General features: G+C 50.9%; 1 protein-coding gene across 4 annotated transcripts in view; it reads right to left on the bottom strand.

The window, feature by feature from the left end:
- Nucleotides 1-20245, bottom strand: part of Tanc1 (tetratricopeptide repeat, ankyrin repeat and coiled-coil containing 1) — a 226749-nt gene that overhangs the window by 3993 nt on the left and 202511 nt on the right. For all 4 annotated transcript variants that reach the window (XM_055600204.1, XM_055600202.1, XM_055600203.1 and 1 more), the window contains 7 exons: nt 18008-18086; nt 7165-7298; nt 5969-6092; nt 5065-5240; nt 4217-4349; nt 2422-2513; nt 431-577 (listed from right to left, as the gene is read on the bottom strand). In XM_055600204.1, the coding sequence (XP_055456179.1) occupies nt 431-577; nt 2422-2513; nt 4217-4349; nt 5065-5240; nt 5969-6092; nt 7165-7298; nt 18008-18086 (885 nt within the window). The remainder of the gene's footprint in view (nt 1-430; nt 578-2421; nt 2514-4216; nt 4350-5064; nt 5241-5968; nt 6093-7164; nt 7299-18007; nt 18087-20245) is intronic.

The following is a 20245-nucleotide window of genomic DNA, read 5'->3' on the forward strand; positions in this document are numbered from 1 at the left end:
GAGTTACACTTGGGGTGGGGTGGAGTTTAAAACATCAGTAGGAAGAACTATAAACCGTCTGCTAGTAACAGACTGCAAACTGACCACTACTGGTTAAAAACCGAGACTAGACAAACCTCAGGGCCACAGGGCGGGGACATTTCTGCTGGCCTCTTCCTGAACATGGGGAGAAAAGGCCCTGGAGAGCTGATAACACCAGCAGCATCAGGCTGCGGGGAGGGGGAGCCTGCATCCACTGCCTTCACTGAAGAAAGGGAGGCACTTCACCCTGAGCGCTTCTCACAGCACTCTGGGAGGTGAGCCTCAGCTGCAACCTTTGAGAGGTCCCTGAGGGCAGCAGGTCCCAACAGCACCCGTCAGTAGACAGGGCGAGGGGCTGGCCTGCACCTACTGCTGAAGAACCGAGTGGAGATAACAACTCCTGGCTTACATTTGTTTTCCTCCGGCACCGAGACAGGTTGAGATAGAGGGAGACCCTCAGGTCATTGAACGGTCTCATGTCTTCTCCAAATCCTTCCCGAGGGAACTTCCTTAAGGCATACTGGTACCTCTGCGCTGCCTCCTTCATCTTCCCCTTCTAGGATCCAAGAGTAATAGGAAGTTAGTCTTTCCCAGGGGCTCTAAGATGAACCACTATGCTGAAGACCCTCCTGTAAAGTCACCACAGCCCGAGAAAAGGGCCCGGATATCTTAGGAACCGGGACACTGACCAGCCTAGACACGCTCAAGCTACATGGCCTTTGCACGAAGTTGCACGGCAAGGAACAAGATGGCTTAAACAAGAAGGTGTTTGCCAACTGCAAAATCCCCAGTTTCCTACCTTTGTGCATCAAGTCATCCTCTCACATATAATTTCAGTGTTATTTCTAGAGCCATGTTTCACTGAAGTGTATTTTAATTTCAAGTATAATAAATAGAAACCACACGAAAAAGTGTAGTTTCTAAGGAGCCTCGTGGATAAAGCCGCAGCTTGCTGTAGAATAATAATTTCTCTTTTCGAAGCACTGAAGAATTGGCTTTAAAATCAGAGCCACAGCACAGCACTCTCAAGGCTAAGGAAATCCATTTGCTCAGTCAGCCTCGGCGCACAGCAGGGACTGCAGCCTGTTGGAAGCGGCTTGATATATTTCTGACATAATTACCTAGCGGAATCCATATTAAAACCACTTCAAAGCCACGACAATATACACCCTGAACTCAATTTCCAACCGACTCCAAGCAAGGAACCCTGCTGGGTCATGCTATATGCCTAGTTATTTGTTACTACGGAAAAAAAGAAAAAAGAAAAAAACACCAACCCAACAACTAAGGAAATAAATGAACAACACAGCAAATAATGCTGCCCAGTAGTGAAAAGATGAAAGTAGTCACAATCTTGCCTCCCCATACTCTTAATTCTACCTAATTAAGAGTCTAATTAGGTGTCTAATGTATGTGACTGGCCTACACATCTACCTAACCCAGGTGGTGGCACACACAGGTCATAGGCATATATTTAGAGTTTACTGGGGTGCACTCCCTTGGCTGTGCCCACATAACCCGTGACCACCTCTGGACCAGCAGCGGACTGGCTAATCCACAGACTGCAAAGCTGGACTCATATGCTGCTGCCTACCCACCATGGGTCTAAACTGAAGGCTCATTTGGAAAATGTTAAGGTCGAATTCATGAAGCTGGAAGTCTTATTTCCATTCCTGAGGAAAACTGGGAAAGTTAACTCTCTCTTGAGTAGCTGAGAATCTACTACTTGACTTTATTAAATAAAAATATCAGTAAAATACTTCTAAAAATCCCAAAACTTATAGACTCAGGAAGCAACAAGTGAAAGCCTGGGGGAGAGGTGCCCACACCTAATGGCTCTTCTAATTTTCTTTTTAAATATTTATTTTGTGTACATGTGTGTTTGTGGCCACACATGTGGAGTCAGAAGACGACTCAGAAGATTCAAGTCCCTCCTACCAGCGGGCCCAGGACTGTCAGGCTGTCAGGCTGAGCAGCCAGTGACTCTAGCCACTGCACCATCCTCCCTTAAACATTCTTTTCTTTTGGAAATGCTTCATGGTGTCTTTTGCCAAGTGCCTCATGAGTAGGTCCAGTGCCACGCTTGGAAGTCTGAAAGGGGAGAAGGGACCTTCCTGTGGGATATGCTGGCTGGCCTACCATATCCTGCATGGAGTAGCTTCAGACAGGAAGTCACAACCACCACCTAGAGTTTTAGTAACAACTGTTCTCAAATACAAAGAGAAGTGCTTTCCCACTAAGATTCCGCTGCTTGGAAATTAGCAGACTCCTAGGCAAGAGCTCAGGTTGGAAGGGTTTTGGACTCTTGCGAAGTCACCGCCCCGCACAGACAGCATCCAATACTGCACCACGAGGCGGGCCGGACTCAATACTAGCACAGAGAGTCATGAAGCCGCTTACCTTGTACAACACATTTCCTTCCTCCATCAATTTCTGTAAAAGTATAATCAAAATGTCAGGTTTGGAAGTGGCCATCGCCCAAGCGGCATTTCCTGCAAAACAAACACACTGTCAGGGTGCTTCCTCGGCCCGGGGGAAGCAGCTCTCTGCTGCAGGCCCCACCCTCGACAACACAGGCTGCAAGAACTCACAGAAAGGCCAGTGCTGGGCTTCGTCCTGCTCCTGGCAGCACGACTCTGTGATTCCGATGAGGAATCAGTGATGCCCACAGAAGCCACCCTTATTACCCTACTAACAAGGGAAACTGTGTTCCCCTCCCCTAAGAGTCAAGAAAATGCATTAGACCCTCAAAGGCTCCTCCTCCTCGCCCAGGTGGGTGAAGCTGCTCTCCCCAGGCTCCTGCACTCTGACCTTAGTCCACTCTGAGGTCCTAGCTTGGCTCTCCTGTCCCATCCCTTTCTAGTTTTTCTTTTGGTCTTCACTGGTTACAGCCCTTCTGTCCCTTCACCTGGCCTCGGGACACTGCTATCACATATGCATTCCTGCCACTTACTGTGAATGACCTTGGGAAGCCACTGAGCTCCTGTGTTTTGTTTTTGTTTCTCAAGCAAAAAGATGGGCATCGCCACTACTTCCGCTCAGGGCAAGGTAAAAATGGGGAATTGCTTAATACTGGGACAAACTGTTTCCATGCAGCCCCCACACTCAGAACTGCCCATGGTCAAAGAGCCTGTTAGCAAACGGAGATAGCGGTCCTTTGGTAGTTTCTGCATTCGTGCTGAACTTAGGGGATGCTCTTCTAGACACACATGTGGGTTAATGCTCGCTCCCCGCTCCAAGGACCTCCTCAAGGTCTCCTTCATAGAAATTGTGTGCACTGGGGTCATAACTTTCTCAGGCTGTCATTGGTAACTCTAGAATAACAGCTGCTCTCCAGAACCAGCCAGGCCTTTCTGAGCTGCCGATGCTCAGCCATCTGCAATTAAAGCAGAGCCTAATGTAGTGGTTTGGAGGAGATCGGCCTTCACAGGCTCATGTATTTGACTGGTGGAACTGTCTGGGAAGGATTAGGAGGTGTGGCCTTATTGGAGGATGTGGGGGAGGGGAGGCGGCAGGGCAGGATTTGAGGCTTCAAAAGCCCATGCCATTCCTAGTTATTTCTCAGCTTCACGCTTCTGAATCCATGCCTGCCTGCTGCCATGCTCCCTGCCACGCCGCTCATGGACTCTAACCCTCTGAGCTGTAACTCCCCATTCAACTCTCTTCTGTAAGTTGCCTTGGCCATGCTCTCATCGCAGCAATAAAAATCCAGAGACTAATACTTCCTGGTGTGAGTGTCCAGGCTGTGCATGATTCCAGACTGCCCCTCCTCTTTAGCCTCTGCTCTCTACCTGCCTGGAAAGAATGTGATGAGCTAAAGGCCTGCAAGGTGGCTCAGCAGCTGAAGGCCTTTGCCTCCAAGGCTGGGGTCCCACGCGGTAGGACTGAGAACTGACTCCCACGTACTGTCTGTCCTCTGACCTCTGCATGCAGCTTGTATTCACACACACAAATAAAATGTATTTTTTTAAAGAGAAAACTCAGTTTTCTAGATGACTGATTAAATGAGACACGAGAGAGAAGAGAAGGCAAGGAGGGAGAGGGAGAGAGAGGGAGCGAGAGGGAGAGAGAGGGAGAGAGAGAGGGAGAACACAGACAGTACCAGCCTCAGCAGGTAATCTTCAGAGTTTTTTTTCAGGTGAGGTGCTGGAAGCCAACCCTCTGGCCCTGCTGAATGGATGTGGGGTTCACTGACCTAGTTTGGCTCCTTTTCTAAGCAGCGTAACCACTACTGCGGTGTTTCGACAGCCGATGGCTCTGTCGAGGGGCCGCATCCCGCTGTGGTCCACGTGTTCGATCACGGCTCCCTTCTCCACCAGATACAGCACCTAGAGCAGCAGGGGCGGCACACAGGTGAGGGGCGGTCCCTGGCAGGGACTGGAGCTCCCAGTTAGCTTTACACCCACTCTAACGCCCCTGGCCATGGGGCTAGGTCGGGGCAAGCAGAAATAAAACTGTATGGCACCAGGAAAGCAGCTACAATTGCTGCTACTCTGCTACAGTGAAGGCCAGTGACGAGGAAGGCAAGCCCATGGGCACAGGCTGTGTGCCCAAGGACATGATCTGCGCCTGTCTGCCCTGGAAGGCAGCTGCCAGTTCTCAGTTTATAAATTAAAATTATTGCTGAAAATAACTTAAAACAATTACTGTTTTACACATTAACTATTTGTTCAATCAATACTTTTTCTTAAGTGAGAGTGGTTTCTGAATGACACAAGGGGGAATTTTACTCATATACCGCACATGATAAAATAGGACTATGAATGGGGTGAACACGCCCCACTCCATGTCTGCAGTATATGTAGCCGGCAGGGGGAATCTGCTTAGCCTTTTAAGGGCGCGTTAAAATCTTGACGAATAGTCTTGGGTTGGCTGGCTTGTAACAGAGTTATGGACAACCGAGAAGATCCCACACAGCACGTACACTCAGAGTCTGAGGACAGACGCAGCCGCGCACACTGCTGTGAGCCCCTTCCCACGCTGCCCCACCCTGCACACATGGGCAGCTGTGCACACCGGAAGCGAGCCTCTGACGGTACTCACAGTCTCTGCGTCGCCATAGAAGGCCGCCAGGTCCAGGGGAGTACGGCCGTTTTTGTCCATCTGATCTATCTCAGCTCCTTCTTCCACCAGGTACTGGACCACTGCCCTGTGGCCCTTCAGACAAGCCCAGCTCAGTGCTGACAGGCCCTCTTTGTCCAGGGAAGAAAGAGCAGCGCCTGAGAGAAGAGACCATTTGTAACTGGTTGGCAGAAATGGAGATGTCCTAAAGAGACACCGTATCTCCAGTCTACTATCAGATGAACAATGTGTCCCCAGTGGATCCAACAGGAATTCCCCAAGAATCTCATGCTGACAGAAAGAGAAAGCACCAACCTGAGGGAGAACTTGTCTCCCAGAAAGAGATGTCAAGAGTTTTAACACCTTGTTAGGACACCTAGCGGGACAAGATGGACGCCCAGACAGCGAAGGGTCAGTGCAGGTGGGCCCACACGCTGACCAGGACTGCTTAGATGTGCATGTCCCTGGCCCTCAGGTTAAACTCTGAGTTCCCTTCAGGACTCCAAAGATGGAGCTGAGACCTGGGGTCACTGTCCCACACTGTGGCCACGTTGTAAATCTCCCTTTTGTTTAGTTGGCTTACTGAAGAGGGGAGGCTGGACCTGACCTGGCACACAGGTTTCCCCAAGTCTAATAACATATTCACACAACCTGGGGCTGCTGAGAGTGGCCCCCATCCCCGTCAGTGCCTTCCTGGGAGTAAGTACATCAGGCCGAGCAGGTCTGCAGAGCTGAGGGCAGAGCGGCCTCACCGAAGCGGAGCGCTTAGCACCTGGGCTGCATGGTGCCTTGGGAAACCCATGCAGTCTAGTGGGTAGACTAGCCGGAGAGCCAGAAGTTCTAGTGGGTCTGCGAGTTCTTCCTGCGGAAGAAGCCAGCACCATACCTTTTGACAGGAGGAATTCCACGGTGCTCAGGTGTCCTTCACAGGCGGCCACCATGAGAGGCGTCCGGCCCTGCTTGTCACTCAGGTTCACATCGCAGCCACGGTCCAAAAGCAGCCTGACGATCTAAGAGAAGCATCGAATCAGCCCTGCCGCTGTGCCTGAAGTCAGTCCCTCTCCCCGGCCGGTTTCTCCCGCTTTCCCCCAAGCAGGGGGATATGTGGGGCGCAAACAATCCACTGTGTTCCTTTCAACAAAATCTTCTTCTATGTGGTCTCTTCGTGTGCCCAGTTATTATAGGTACAAGAACCATACATGCCAGGTAGAACTAGCAGTGGGGCATGCCAGTCGTAATTAGGATAGCCACTGGGGGGGGGGGGGGGTGTGCATTAACAGCTCAGGAAGAGGCCCATAGATGGCATTAAGGTTCCAAACTGGTCCTGAGGAGAGGCATGGCTCCCTGTGTGTCTGCGGCTCTGCAGCAACAGATTCGACCAACCGGTTCCACCAAGTCTGTAGACTGAATGCAAATTCCAGGCCACTCTAAGGGACCTGAGCTGCCTCAGACTTGACATCTGTAGACAATCTGAGAGGAGGACTACAGTCAGGAGAGAAGGGTCTAAGGCGAGGGAGCGACTCTACACGCTGGGTTACAGGCGGCACTGGGGGGCCGGGAGTGGTGGTGGTGGCTTGTTTTCAGAGGACAACTTTTAGCAAAGCATCTCAAAGTGAAGTCTCAGCATCAGCAATGTGCTCCTTACGCCATGCATGCTCCTACGGCTGGGGAGAACTCAGAGACTCAGGCAGGAGTCCCATGTACTCCTTGCCCTGGAGGAAGCCACTTTATCCAATGGGTCAGCCTAGAGGGGTGGCCTGGGCACGTGACCTGTTACATTGCCAGAGAGGCACAAGGCAGCTTCTTTTCAAATATGTTGTACAAACACGCTACAAAAATAACAGCAGCAGGTGTGCCACAGTGAAGCCTCTACTGCTGTAATCCGGTCCTCCCGGAGTGGAGGAAACCACTGTGTCTCTAGCACGGCTGCCAGTCCTCCCGGCTCACTGTACCTATCCATCATGCTGGCCCTGGGAAGCCATCATGAAGACAGAGGGAGAAGCCAGGGATGGGAAAGATCCTCAATAGTGAATCCCATCCCCACCCACCCCTCTGGAAGGTACCAAGGGGCGCCCCGAGTACCTGCCAGTGCCCCTGGCGGGCAGCACAAAACAGAGGGGGCACCCCTCTCCTGTTGGCCCGAGACACGGCGGCTCCACGCTCCAGCAGCAGCTCACACACCTCCAGCTTTCCTCTCCCAGCAGCGGCAGTCAGGGCTAGGGGACGGAGAAGAGTGCAGGGGGCTGTAAGGTACAGAGCGAGGGCTTCGAGGGCCTTTCCATCGCCTCCAGCGTGTGTGCCCTCTCCCTCCAAATCTGGGTGGACTCTGTGATAGCTGTGATCATCAGAGCACAGTGGCACCATGATAATGTCTAGGCCTGGTGTCTGGGAATGGGCAATGTGTACCATTAAGGTTCCAAACTGGTCCCCGGAAGTCAGCTGCCAAGCTGTGAGAAAGACTGAGCATCTCTGGGGCGAGACTGGTTGGCACAAAATTGAGGCCGCGTGCACTTGACAGCCTCAGTGGACAGCCAGCGTTGTCATGCCAGCCATGTGTGAGCTGTCCTACCTAGGTCTCCCATGCCAGTCAAGCTGTGCCACCTAGAGCTACGAGGCCAGAGAGACCTTAGCGGGCCCTACCATGTTCTGTGTAAACCACAGATTCACTGAGTTTGGGGTGTGTTTGATTATCTCAACAAGAGATAATTGCAACATCACAAACAGACTAGTGTTCTACTCGGATCTGGCCTCTTAGCTTTAAGTTCAAGTCCATTCAATGAAGCATAATTACAGAGGGGCTGGGGCACTCAGGTGAAGGGCACTTGCTCTTCCAGGAGCACCCAATTCACTTCCCAGCGCCTACATTAAGCTGCTAACTCTAACTCTAAGCCACCTCTAACTCCAGAGAATCCACTGCCCTTTCCTAGCCTCCAGGGACCCCCACGTTCCAGTGTTATGCACATACAGAGACATATAAAGAAAAATTACAGTCTTTTTCAAAAAGAAAGGATTGCTGAGACAATGAAGAGTACCCACCCCATCATTCTTGGGGAATGTAAAACCTCATCAACAAGCCAGATTCGACATTATAAAAGAAAATACAAGGTTTCAGGGTGGATGTCTGTCCCTGGGCACAGGGATGGAGCACAACACCAATGGGAAGGAGGGCTCACGTGACTGACGGTGCTGCCACCCACCCACCTCCTAGCTTTTGCTTGTCACAGGAAACCGTGTCCAAGAAAGGACAGTAGCAGGTGTTGGGGACAAGCCAGCCCAGAGGACAGCTTTTCAGCAGGACACGGGGGCAGCATGGTCCTTAGCCACACGAGACAGATGCCCCTTGGAAGGGAAAGACCTGCTGCCAAGAGGAAGAGGAAGCTCAGGGGGCCATGGCACTGTTCCCATGCCTGCTTAGAAGACTGTGCTTTAGATATATCCTCAGATGGGGAAACAGAAGAAACCCTTCACAAAAGGGCAAGATGATGCCGACGGTCATAGGAAAAGCGCCTATCCTCCTGAGCAACTGACGAAACTGAGAAACAAATGTGGAAAGGGGCGACACCCAGTCCTCGTGGGTGGGAGCGGTGGCAGGAGACGGTAGCAGGAAACAGGGCAGGTGAATGTAGCTTGTGTGGCGGCGCTCGTTACTAGCCACGCTGCACGCTGCCATCGACAGCAGGAAACACCAGCGGACAACATAGTCACACAGCGGGAAGCTTACAGCTCTATGAAAGAATGCACCACGCCTAAGCACAACTCAACCACACAACAGGCCGGTCTTCCATACCCGACTGAATGAAAAGCAGACAGCACACAGTGAAAACCCATACTGCAAGAGTAGCCTGAAGGGGGAACCCCGAATCCCCCTTTGGAAAGCGTAGAAGGTAAGCTCTGGCTCCTCGTCGGAGCTGCCGATGCGGTGAGGAGACCCTCGAGAGCCTGTGCTCAGGAAGGCTGCTTCCACACGGATGCCTGCTTGTACCCATCTCTTCAGACCTCTCTCACACAGATGCCTGGCGCTTGCTCTGCCTGGGGCCTCTGCAAATATGATGCCATCAGGGTTACGTCCTAAGCCTCTGCCCTCTGCTCACGACTGCTCCAGCTTCCCCTAAACGAGCTCTGGTGACTGAGGTTACCCATGAGACAGATAAACACAGACACAGACACACATTGCAGACTAGACAGCTGGGCCTGTCACCTGCTGACATCACCCGAGTTCCGCTCCCAGCCTTGTTCAGGAAGTCAGGAGTAAGGCAGGAACCATGGGAAGGAACAGATTACCAGGTAAAGCTCATTTTGGGGGCCTAGCCTCTGAAGCATGGAAAGGTGGCAGGAACATGCAGCACCCTCATCCTTCCAGAAGGTGAGCTAGTTCTCATCATGTTTCTGGTCCTGACCCCTGAGGCCTGAATGGGGACCTCACAGCCCGGGCACTGTCCTTCCTTCAGCAGATGGCTCACGAATGGCTGTTTCCCCAGCAGAAGGGGGGGGGGGGGTCATTCTGCAGACCTGGCAGACCCATCACACCATTCTTGCTCACTGCGAGCTCCTCCTCACCCAGTGACACCAGCCTCCTCCTCCTCTTCTGTTTCCCCATCTGAGGATCTATCTAAAGCACAGTGACCAGCCTCCTCCTCAGGAAGTAGGTCAGCACATTTCTCTAGGAAAACGTGTCCAAAGGATGCTGTTCTGACCGACCTCAAGTCTCTGGATTGTTTTTACAGCAGACAGCAAAGAAGCAGCAAGTCAGGGGAGCAGAGGAGGCAGCAAATTAGAAGCTGACGCCAGCCTTTTTCAAGCCTGACTGTAAGGACTCGCGGGCTAGCATCTGTCAGCTGTCAAGATGCTCCAAAATCTACAAAGCACAGCACATCCTAACCGCATTGCCTCAGCCTCGCAGAACACTGCTCCAGGAAGTAGGCCTGGGCCCATTCTGCTCTCCAAGGAAGTGGTATAGCTAGTCGTCTTCCCTCTGGGAAGGAGTCAGAGCTGATGCCAAGGCAGGAACTACAGGCTCTGGTAGAAGGTGCAGAGAGCCAGCATAGAATGGCCTAGGATTCAGAGGCCGGGGCGGGGCGGGGCGGGGCGGGGCGGGGGGGGGGGGGTCCAGAATGGAGCAGAGGTGCTCCAGAATGCAGGGGTTTGGGGATGAGATAGAAATCACTGTTTTGTGTGTTTTCTGTGTTTGACCAAGACAGTTTCCTCATCTGCAGTTAAGGAGTCAATCAAACCGGATTAGACTCATGTGAAGAGCCCTAAGGTTTAGCAGATGTTGAATTTGAATGTTTAATTTCACAGTCCAAATACACCTTCACTACTGAAAACTGAGGAAGAAAGAGTGAGCCCTCCACCACATCAGTTATTACTAAATTTTAACACCCAGAGGCCACTGAAGCACACTCATATGAATGACCAGCATAGGGTGTCTGGCTGTTTGAACGTGAGTGGCACCCATAGGCTCCTGGAGAGTGGCACTATTTCAAAGGACTAGGAGATGTGGCCTTGTTGAAGTGTGTCACAGGCGGTGGGCTTTGAAGTTTCCCAATGCCCACATCAGGCCCATGGACTCCCTCTTCCTGCTGCCTTTGGACCCAGATGTAAAACTCTAGGCTACTTCTCCAGCACCATGTCTGCCCACCTGCAGCCATGCTTTCCACCATGATGATAACCGACAAAGCCTCTGAAACTGTAAGCCAGCCACAAATAATGCTCTCCACATAAAAGTTGCTGTGGTCATGGTGTTCCTTCACAGCAGTAGAACACTGACTAAGACAATGCCAAAGATCAGTCTATAGAATATTTCATTAGTTTATCAAATCGAAGAAGTTCTTACCTCTATGGTGTGTGTGTGTGTGTGTGTGTGTGTGTGTGTGTGTGTGTGTGTGTGTTCTGCAAACAGGCTCCTGCCCCTAAGGAGGAAAACATATTCAAACCTCCACATAAGCTTGAATGGTAAATGAGCACCTAAGCCAGTTTTGTATATTGATGCACTGTGGTAAAGGCAAAGAAACCATCTTACCCTAACAAAGCCAAGTGGCCAAGGTGGTCCAAACCAGATGAAGAGAATCTAAGCCAGCTCCCATCTTTGCTGCAGGGGCCCCCAGTATAGTCTGTTCTGCCACAGGATGGTGGTGCCGGTGTTCATGATTGCTGAGAGCTGGTGCTTGTGTACTCTGCATTGTAGAGGATCAGAGGATGCCACACCCAGACCCCTCCTCGGCCAGAAAAGCTATCCTGATTATTTTGAGAAACTCAGGTGACCGAAAGCTCTAAACACAGATGAGCTGACATCTCTGTGGGAATTCCCCCTTGACAGGCAACTCCTCTGTCCAGGAAGGGCCAGACACGGATTCACTGAAGAACCTGCTGTGCTAACCTCATACGTGCTGGCCTTGCCCACATTGCCTCTGCGTGTCCCATAGTCTGTGCACAAGGCCAGGTCGGAGGCCCGAGTCTGAGCCGCTCAGGCACACCTCCGGATCACAGAGCAGGGTGCCGGTGTGCATTGCCTTCTGTATGGGGGGGTCTGTCCCTACCCTACGGTTATGAAGATATAAAAATCTTATTGTTAAGGATTACATATTTGTTTTTTGAAAGAGTTATTTTGTATTCTGCTTTCTATTAAAATGCATTTAGTTTCAAACCAGAATCCTATTATTTTCTTCTCCTGTAATATACACTATCTGAACCAATCTGAACAGGGGCCCTGCTAGTGGGTCATGTGCCAGCTGCTGCTCTGGAATTTTCCCCCTTCTCCTTCCACAGCTATTCCATCTAGGAGGAGAAAAGGGCATACGAGCACACACACGCACGTGTATGCACATGGAAACATAGGACTCCATGGAAAGAAGTGAGTGCAACCTTGGGTTTGATGGAACTGGAGCAGTCCGGGTACCAAACACTTCCTTCTTTCATTTGGTGAAGAAGCTTCATCCCAGTGAGAAATGGGGCCGTTAAGTGAGGGTCTCTGTGGCAGCTGCTACTAAAGTCTTGACAGGAACACATCAGACAGCCATGAGCTAAAAATAGGATTTATGTGTTTCACCAGCAGGCAGGGGAGCCGGAAGCTGGAGCAGCTGACAAGCGTGCCCTGCCAGGCCTGGCGACAGGGCTGGATTCCATCCTCTTCTTTCCCCACAGCCCGATTTGATTTGCGGTGTGCTTGTTAGTGTAGGCCCTTTTGTGGGGGATTAAGAACCTGTCAGCACAGGTCCACTCTGCTCAGGCTCAAAGCGGATCAGGTTCTACACAGGAATTCCTAAGGAGACGCTGCTGCTGACAGACAGCAGGGCAGAGGCTTCCTCTCCTACTCAGAGTGAGTATTTTTAGCTCCATCATACAATCTCCCCAGGCGAGGAGGCATCTCAAGTTTCAGCAGCCAAGGGGACTTTGGGATACCGTATTCCCATATTCGGAAGCGCGGAGAGCAATGGCAAACAAAACTCAGAATCAGGAATTCCAAGCATCCTGCTGAGAAAGCCAGCCTCAGCCCCCGATGTAATGAGGGGATGTAATGAGGGTCGGTGAACTTGGCTTGACCAGACAAAGAAAGGTGTGGGGGTGGAGGAAGAGGCGTTGCTGCTCTGTGTTTGGCCGAACACACAATAAAGCACAAAGCCACATGACAGGGAAGACCCTAGCCCATGTGAACACACAGTAACTGAAGCCAGGCACAAATGCCTTTGCTTGGCAAACCCTTAACAAGATGTCATCTGTGTGATTAAATTATGAAAAAAAGCACAGCCCACATGCTGGCGATCCCGGATAACTTTACCTCGGCAGTGCTGTCCTCTGAGCAGATTCATTGTGGTAGATGTTCATTTAAGAAAAACCTGACTGACTCTCAGCCATCCAAGCTTATTGAAAACGTCGATGAGAAACACTTCTTTGCACCATAAAAACGGATCATTTGGCAGAATCTTTTACATATTGAAGTACTCTGGGCAGAGATTTGATTAAAAAAGAAAAAGAAAAAAAAAAGGCAACCCTCAACTGTCAGCTTGCTGGGAACACAGTCATTTAATCCCCAGGGCTGTTTATAAAATGTTGGAACAGGTCTGTCACTCAAGCACACAGGGTCCAGAGTGGCTCGACCTGAGGGTGAGAACCAGGAAAGCTCATTATTCGCTTCTTAGACCTGACCTGGAGACGCGGAGGGAAGGTGACCCAGACTTCTCCTCCATGGAGGCCTGGGCACAGGGCACCCATCTGACAGGGCTATGCCTCGTCACAGAAGTGGCTTGGCTCCGCCCAGAAACGGCCAACAGTGAAGCAAGACTAGGTGATGTGCTTCCTCCCGCCCCACTTAGAGTTCACCTTAGGAACGGCAGCAAAGCGAGCCTCGTTAGCAGCTTTGGCAATGGGAGATGGGAGCCAACTGTTCACGATGACCAAACCGCTTTGGGAGTGTTCACCAACGAAAACAGCACAGACTCGAGACGCGCACGTCACGCCAAGTACCTCAGTCGGTCCCACCCAGCCCTAATGGGACGTGCCGGGGCACTCCCCTTCGTAAATTAGACGCAGCAACGTCCTTTATCCTCAAAGCCCAGGACAGAGAGGCTCCGGGGACACCAGCCAGGATACGCAGCTTGCTGGAGAGCAGGTGAGGGCCCAGGAGAGGGGGATATTACAGACACAAGGGGAAGGAGGGGAGCAGGATCCATCCCCACACTACACTCAGCAGCTGGCAAACCCCCCTACACATACACACACCACGCGTGCACAGAGCTGTGAATCCAACAAGGCAGGACAAGACTACCAAAACCATGTCACTGGTCCCTTGCCCTGTCCCTATCCACCAAGTACTTCTACCAAACAATTCTAAAAAATGAACATCCTGTGCCTTAAAGCCGTAAGGCTTTCTTTTTTTTCACTCTTGTCACTTGGTCAATACCACACAGCAAGCCCTAGATTAGACCAACACCGTCCACTCTATTCAGCAGACACACGCAGGGAGGCAACTGATAGCATGAGTGGCCCAACACCTCTAACCCTGCTCCCCCGGACAGCACCAAGCCAAGTCACGTGGGAGCAAGAAATGCAGGAATTCCAGCTCCCTCGAAGCTCACGGTGCATGGACCATAGCCTCTCCCCCAAAACCAGCTCAACAGTCCCTGGAGAAGGCCTGCAAAGAGAGGCAGATGAGATCTATCTGGGGCAAGCCTTTGTTCCTGGACAACAAGCTGGAAAACGAGGGCCCTGCTTCCATCTACTCCAAGAGGGAGGCTTAACAGCCAGAAGCAGGGTGCAGACCCCACTGGACAGGAGCCTGGAGTGTGGGAACTTGCTCTGCCGATTCCCACAGCACAGCATTAGGTCACCGGTTGAGCGTCCCTGGTCACTTCAGCTTGGGCTGATTCACATCCAACATTGCCATGGAAACAGTAAGTCAAATCAGTCGGGACTCCCTGGGAGCCAGGGCTGAGTTGTCATGGCTGTGGAACACCGAGACAGATAACCTGAGCATCGGATGGGCTCCTGCTAAGAAACTGCAACCGTTGGTCATCTGGCAGTCTGGGGGGGGAGGGGGTGGCAGCCTCAAGGGTGGTGCGGTTGGTGTCTGCTAACAAGTAACACCCACTATTCTCTACTGAGGGTGAGTAGGAGGAGGAAGGGGAGAAGGAGAAAAGGAGGGCAGTAGCTCAGAGCTATAGCAGCTACAGAACTAACTTTGAACGGCTTGTCTCTAAACACTGGACAAAGCTGTGAAAAGGTAGGTTTTGCTAAATAAAGCCCTCTGCTCCCCAAAGCAGCAGGCACTTGGGGGCTTCTAAAACCTATGGGTTCACCACAGTACCCAGACTAAACATTGTTTTAGATAAAAGTCTTTAGACTCTGCAGGCCATGCCTCCTCTCGACTACTCCACCCAACGAGGTCTCGCACTGGCCTCTCTGGCCGAGGGCAGTCATCAGACAACCCATCTCTTTCAACCAGAAGAAGCCATGATGCCCACACTTGGGCCCCGTGAGGCAGGTGCACAGAGCCTGCAAGTCTGTCCTGACAGGGCAGCGGGGAAATGTGTTTGCGCAGGGGCTGGCGGCCACCTCTGAGCATCTCACTGCTGTGGGAGCAGATGTGCACGCAAACAGGGCAGAGCCACTGCGTGGAAAACAGTGCACCCTTCAAAGACGGGTGGGTGAGCCTGAAACAGATATGGAAACCGCTTTCTACACCTGCCAGCCAACATCTTAAAGCCAGGTTGTTCACGGCGGACTTGTAAACAGAGTCCAGGGTTCCAGGAGAAACAAGGAGTGCATTCTCCATGTGGAGCACCCGTGGTCCTTCCACCTTCCCTCCCAGGATCACTCTCGGGATCCTGGATATTCTAGACACAAAGCACTGTGGAGAACACTCTGGAATGAGGACCCAACAAAGCCACTGACTAAGCAACCGCTTTCAGGCCTGAGAACTCCTACAGCAATGAGAACCAGAAGGCTCGTGCAATGCTCCCCCGCCTCCCTGCTGACGAGAGGCCAGGCTCTGCTGCTTAGAGGAAGCTTGGTGATGAGGGAAGGCTGTGACTTGTTGGCTCGTGTGATCGCCATCACTGCAGGATGTACTAAGCTGGGGTCTTGCTTACTTCCCCTAACCCCCCATCTCAATCATTCCCACATTTGGAGTCAGGGAAAAGACCCCAATAGCCAAATCCAAAACACAGACCTCAGCTTCTGGATGGCACACGTGCAGTGAACCCCAGTATCTGCTGGTGTTCTCTCATCTAAAGCACGCCTTGCAAAGTTTCGGGCTGCTCCCCCTTGAAATGCACAGCTGTGGGAGGCAGGAAGGTTTGGGCAGACATCAGTCATCAGGGATGCAGGAAACACGCCAGCCAGGGTGTCATGGTTTTACTGATACACAATTCCTGGAGAGCTTCAGTGGCTCTCTAAGCCTGACAGACAGCTGGCCTTGCTTTTTCTTACTCAGGATGTTAAAATTTAAAATTCTCTCAATAAAGCTCTTGGCTTCTGGGCATGGTGGTGCACAGTTATAATCCGAAACTTAGAAGGGTAGGGTGGTAAGACTGACTAAAGCTGGAAGCTAGCTTGGTCTTCCTACTGAACTCTGGGCCTACCAAGGCCACCTCAGGCAACAAGAACAACAGGTCGGTCCCCTTTGTCAATGACCTATCACCCACCTCTCTAACTTCAAATATCTGGGCCTGCTTGGAATTTGAGCCCAGAGTTCTAACCGGAACTCCAGCCAATCCACCAACCACTGGGCTCTGGGACAAGAATCATGCTGAGCCTGACTCCTATTTAAGAGACTCCCAGAATCAGTGTGCTCTTCTGCTCCCCAGACCTGTTCACTAGACAAAGTTCTAGCACAGAGGAGGGGAGGCAGGCACCAATTCCCACCCCTAGCCAAGAAGCCATTTGCAACTGACAGCTGCTAAAAGAGAGGAAATCAGTTTTCTTCAATGGAGTGACACTGGGTTTACCAACCACACTCCAGGCACAGGCCTCTGTCAGCCCACACAATGGGATTTTACAGGGGAAGGAAGTGCTTTTGTTTTGTGTCTGTTTCTTGAGAGAAAGAAAGCATGAAGTTGGCTGAAGGGGAGGGGAAAAAGAATACAATTAAGATGATGCACGAAATTCTTAAAATAAAATAAAATAAGAAAAACCCCCAAGTCAAAATCTGATTAAATTCATCCAAGTCCCTACTGATGACAACAGAACTGTTTTCCAGGTCACAACGTCTGAACATTTGTGTAAGGCCTCATAGGACAAGGGCTGAACAACTCTGTCTTCTTGCAGAGTTGAACCTTCATGTGCAGTTTCGAGGAGATGAATCCTGTCCATGGCCTCAGTGCTTGGAAGCTGGTGAGCCTCTGACGGGAACACAGCTCAAGCCAACACCTAGACCATGGGCAGGTGAGAGCCTGAAGCACAGGACTCAGCCCCGCTGAGCCTAGACTTCTCACTCTCAGGAACTGTGGGGTAATAAATGTGTACCTTTTTGTTGTTGTTGTTGTTTTTAAGTGAGAAGTCTTCAATTTCTCAAGTGTCTCTTTAGACATCAACCAACTGTCAGAATCTCAATGGGGAGGAGACAGAAATTTAGGTCTGATCAACACCATCTGGAGCCCTACATGCTCTCTGCAACTCATGCCATACCCCACTCCTCCTTTGGTCCATAGCAAGCCACAGGAAGCCAGCCGATGGTGGCTTCTGAAAACGGCCATGTGGCTCTGAAGGGCAGCCTGCTCTCCCACCAGGAAAATGTCTGAGGCTCCTCCCAGGTGTGATGGAGCTAATAAACTCTCCACACCACCATCTGCTCTGCTAGGAAATATCTTAGAAGCAGTGTGAAACAAATCTGTGCAAGAGACATGACGGCCACGTGCATCGTACACAAAGCCGGGAAACCTATCATGCCTCTTAGTTACATGTGTTGAACGGAAAATTCTAAAGCAGCAGCCATCTTCATTAATCTGATAATCTTCCATCCCACAAAGTCAGGCAGACCCCCTCCCCCAACCAACAGAAAGGAGCTTTAGGCTGTACTGAGCATTGTAGCTTGGGCTGGGAGACCGGAGCTCTGTCCTCATTCCACAAGGCAGAGCAAGTCATACTTCCCCTCTGAGCGTCCTTGATTCACTTGACAATGGGGCCCCTTGGCAGGCATCAAGGCAGGATCAGGTGGGGTTAGGGCATGTGTGAACCAGAAGCATTTCCATCACATGTTTCTCAAGTGCATGGTAATTGCTGGTCTAACGCAAAATGAGTCCCCTTTATTGCTTCCAGGGAAGCCTTACTACTCACTTGGCAAGTCTGAAAGGCTTTAAGCTTCAAGTTTCTTGTGACAAAGTAAAAACAGGACGACACACATCACCAGCCATTCTTAAGACAATCAGGCCACGGTGGGGGCTGAGACATCAGGAAAGTGGCCCCTGACTACAAACGATGGGAGCATAATTACCTGTTTCTCCCCACAGCGTGTCGGTGCCATTGACTTCGATCTCATGTTGCTCTGCCATTCCCAGCAAGCACTGGACGACCTGTCAGACGTGGCAAGGTGATTTAATGAGCGCTCAGAGCATTGGTGCTTATTATAGCCCACATATCAAAGGAGAGAGTGTTGTGGGGGTTTTTAACCATTATTATCTTGTGCTGCACAAGCAGAGAAAACAGAATGAAAACCATTTTCAAGCATGATTCGTATGCTATTCACACTTTCACTTGGAGAATTAAAAAAAAAAACAAAAAAAAACAACAATCTCAGTGAATTTCAACAACTCCATTCAGGTACTCAAAATTCTAATGAATTCCAACGTGACCCAAATATGCCAACGTAATCAACCACGGACCCAGCGGATCACACAGAGTGAAGTTCTGCATAAATCAGCATTAGGTCACTCTTCACCGGGAAAGGAAACAAGGTGAGATATATTTCTTTCACAATGAAAAATCTCTTTCAGGATTGTCCAGATGATTTTCTACTGACAGCACTGTTCCTCTCCCTTCTGGGGATCTTCCTGTCAAAGAGCAGAGCAGGTCCCAAGCTGGGAGCAGGAAAGCCAGCTCTCGAGGAGGTGAAGTATCTGTGCCCTGGGCCAGAGCCGGTGTCATCCTGAGTGACAGGAGGATCCGACAAAGCCATTTTCCAGCCTCCCAATCTGTACTGTCTGCAGCACGCTGACTGGGTCTACTCCTAGCCCATGTAAGCTCCGAGTGCTCCATAAGTGGCAGGAGGAAGACACAGACCCTGCAGTAGGGTCATTATGTGGAACTGTCTGGGTATACAGTCCGTCATATAGTCTCTCATACCCGGTACAACCATGACATTCCTAAGAACTGGACAGAGGGAATCTGGGTCAGAGGAGGGAAGAGCAGGGATGGTGAGTGAGGTCGCACACACTGGAGATGGAGGAAGCAGGCCTGAGGCAGGAAGGCGGTGGCTTCCAGAAGCTAGCAAAGACAGGAGAGGCTCTCTCCTGGAGCCTTCAGGGAGGAGGCTGGCCTCTTGTCACCTCAGTTTTAGATTTCAGACCCCCCCAAAGCATTAAGATTAAGTGTGCGCTGTGTTTTAGTGGCAGAGAGGGTGCCCTTCACTGTGATGGTGTTCGGAAACTGATGTCCTCTTCGGGACTCTGGTTAAGAAGTCTTGCTTTTCTGCTTGAAATGTTAGTGGTTGCTCTGAGGTAGTTTCTGCTCAGTGTTCTCCAGGCCAGCTCCTGAGTGGTGAACACGAGTTAAGAAGAGAATGTGCACTGTGTGTGGGTGTGCACCACACACCTCCCGGATGACTTCCTGGACACCGTACCCACTCATTCAGTTGAAGGAGGAGGCAGAGCATGGTCCCCATGCCTGTGGTCCCAGCACTTGGAAGACAGAGGCAGGAAGATCTAGAATTACAGAGACTAGGCTACCTGAGGTCTCGTATAAAATAGGAAAACACCTACACTTTCAGATGCGTATATTTAACACTGTAATTTATGCATACCAAGTATCAGCCACCCAGCAATGCATGCTTGTATGTGCATCTGCCATCGTGTGTGAGTGCCAAATGCAGGAAGCCAGCTTGGCATTCAAATTCCAGTCATTTCGGGGAAAGAACACCACCAAACTCTGGCACCTCCAATGGCTTGAAGATAGCAAAGAGTAAGAAACACACAGCAAGATGGGAGCAAATGTTGTCATAATCACAGCCAAGGCAGAGAAACAGGCCAGCTGAGGACAATTAAATCTTCAAACCTAGAGCTAGTGTCATCTACCAGAGAGAAACGCTGTGCTGAATCTTTCCTTCAGTATTGGAACTTTGAAAAATGAGTGTTCTCACAGGCTCTCAAAAGGACCCAACCTCCATTTTTAAAAGCCCTTCAAACACTCCAGAGTGATTTTAGAACTAGGGTTCCATGGGATTGTTTCTTAAAGGCTATAAAGACAAAAGAAGGAACCAAAGGGGCTGGGAGGAAAGAGAGCCAGGTAGAGGGTAAGAGCAGAGGAGGAGGGGAAGACAAGACAAGACAAGACAAACAGCGAGCAGCCACCAGAGCTGTGGGCGGGAGGAAACCTGTGCTCACCACCCCACTCCTGGCAAGGACACAGTCGCCAGAAGCCCTTTACTGCTCAGGGCCAATGACTCCTTCTCGAAATCCCTGTTTCCTTTTGTTGCCTGTGGCTGTCAGCTTAGAAGGTTGGGACCAAACAAGTGAAG

Source organism: Psammomys obesus, unplaced genomic scaffold, assembly GCF_907164565.1.
Source record: "Psammomys obesus unplaced genomic scaffold, mPsaObe1.curated_primary_1811, whole genome shotgun sequence".
Lineage (NCBI taxonomy): Eukaryota > Metazoa > Chordata > Mammalia > Rodentia > Muridae > Psammomys > Psammomys obesus.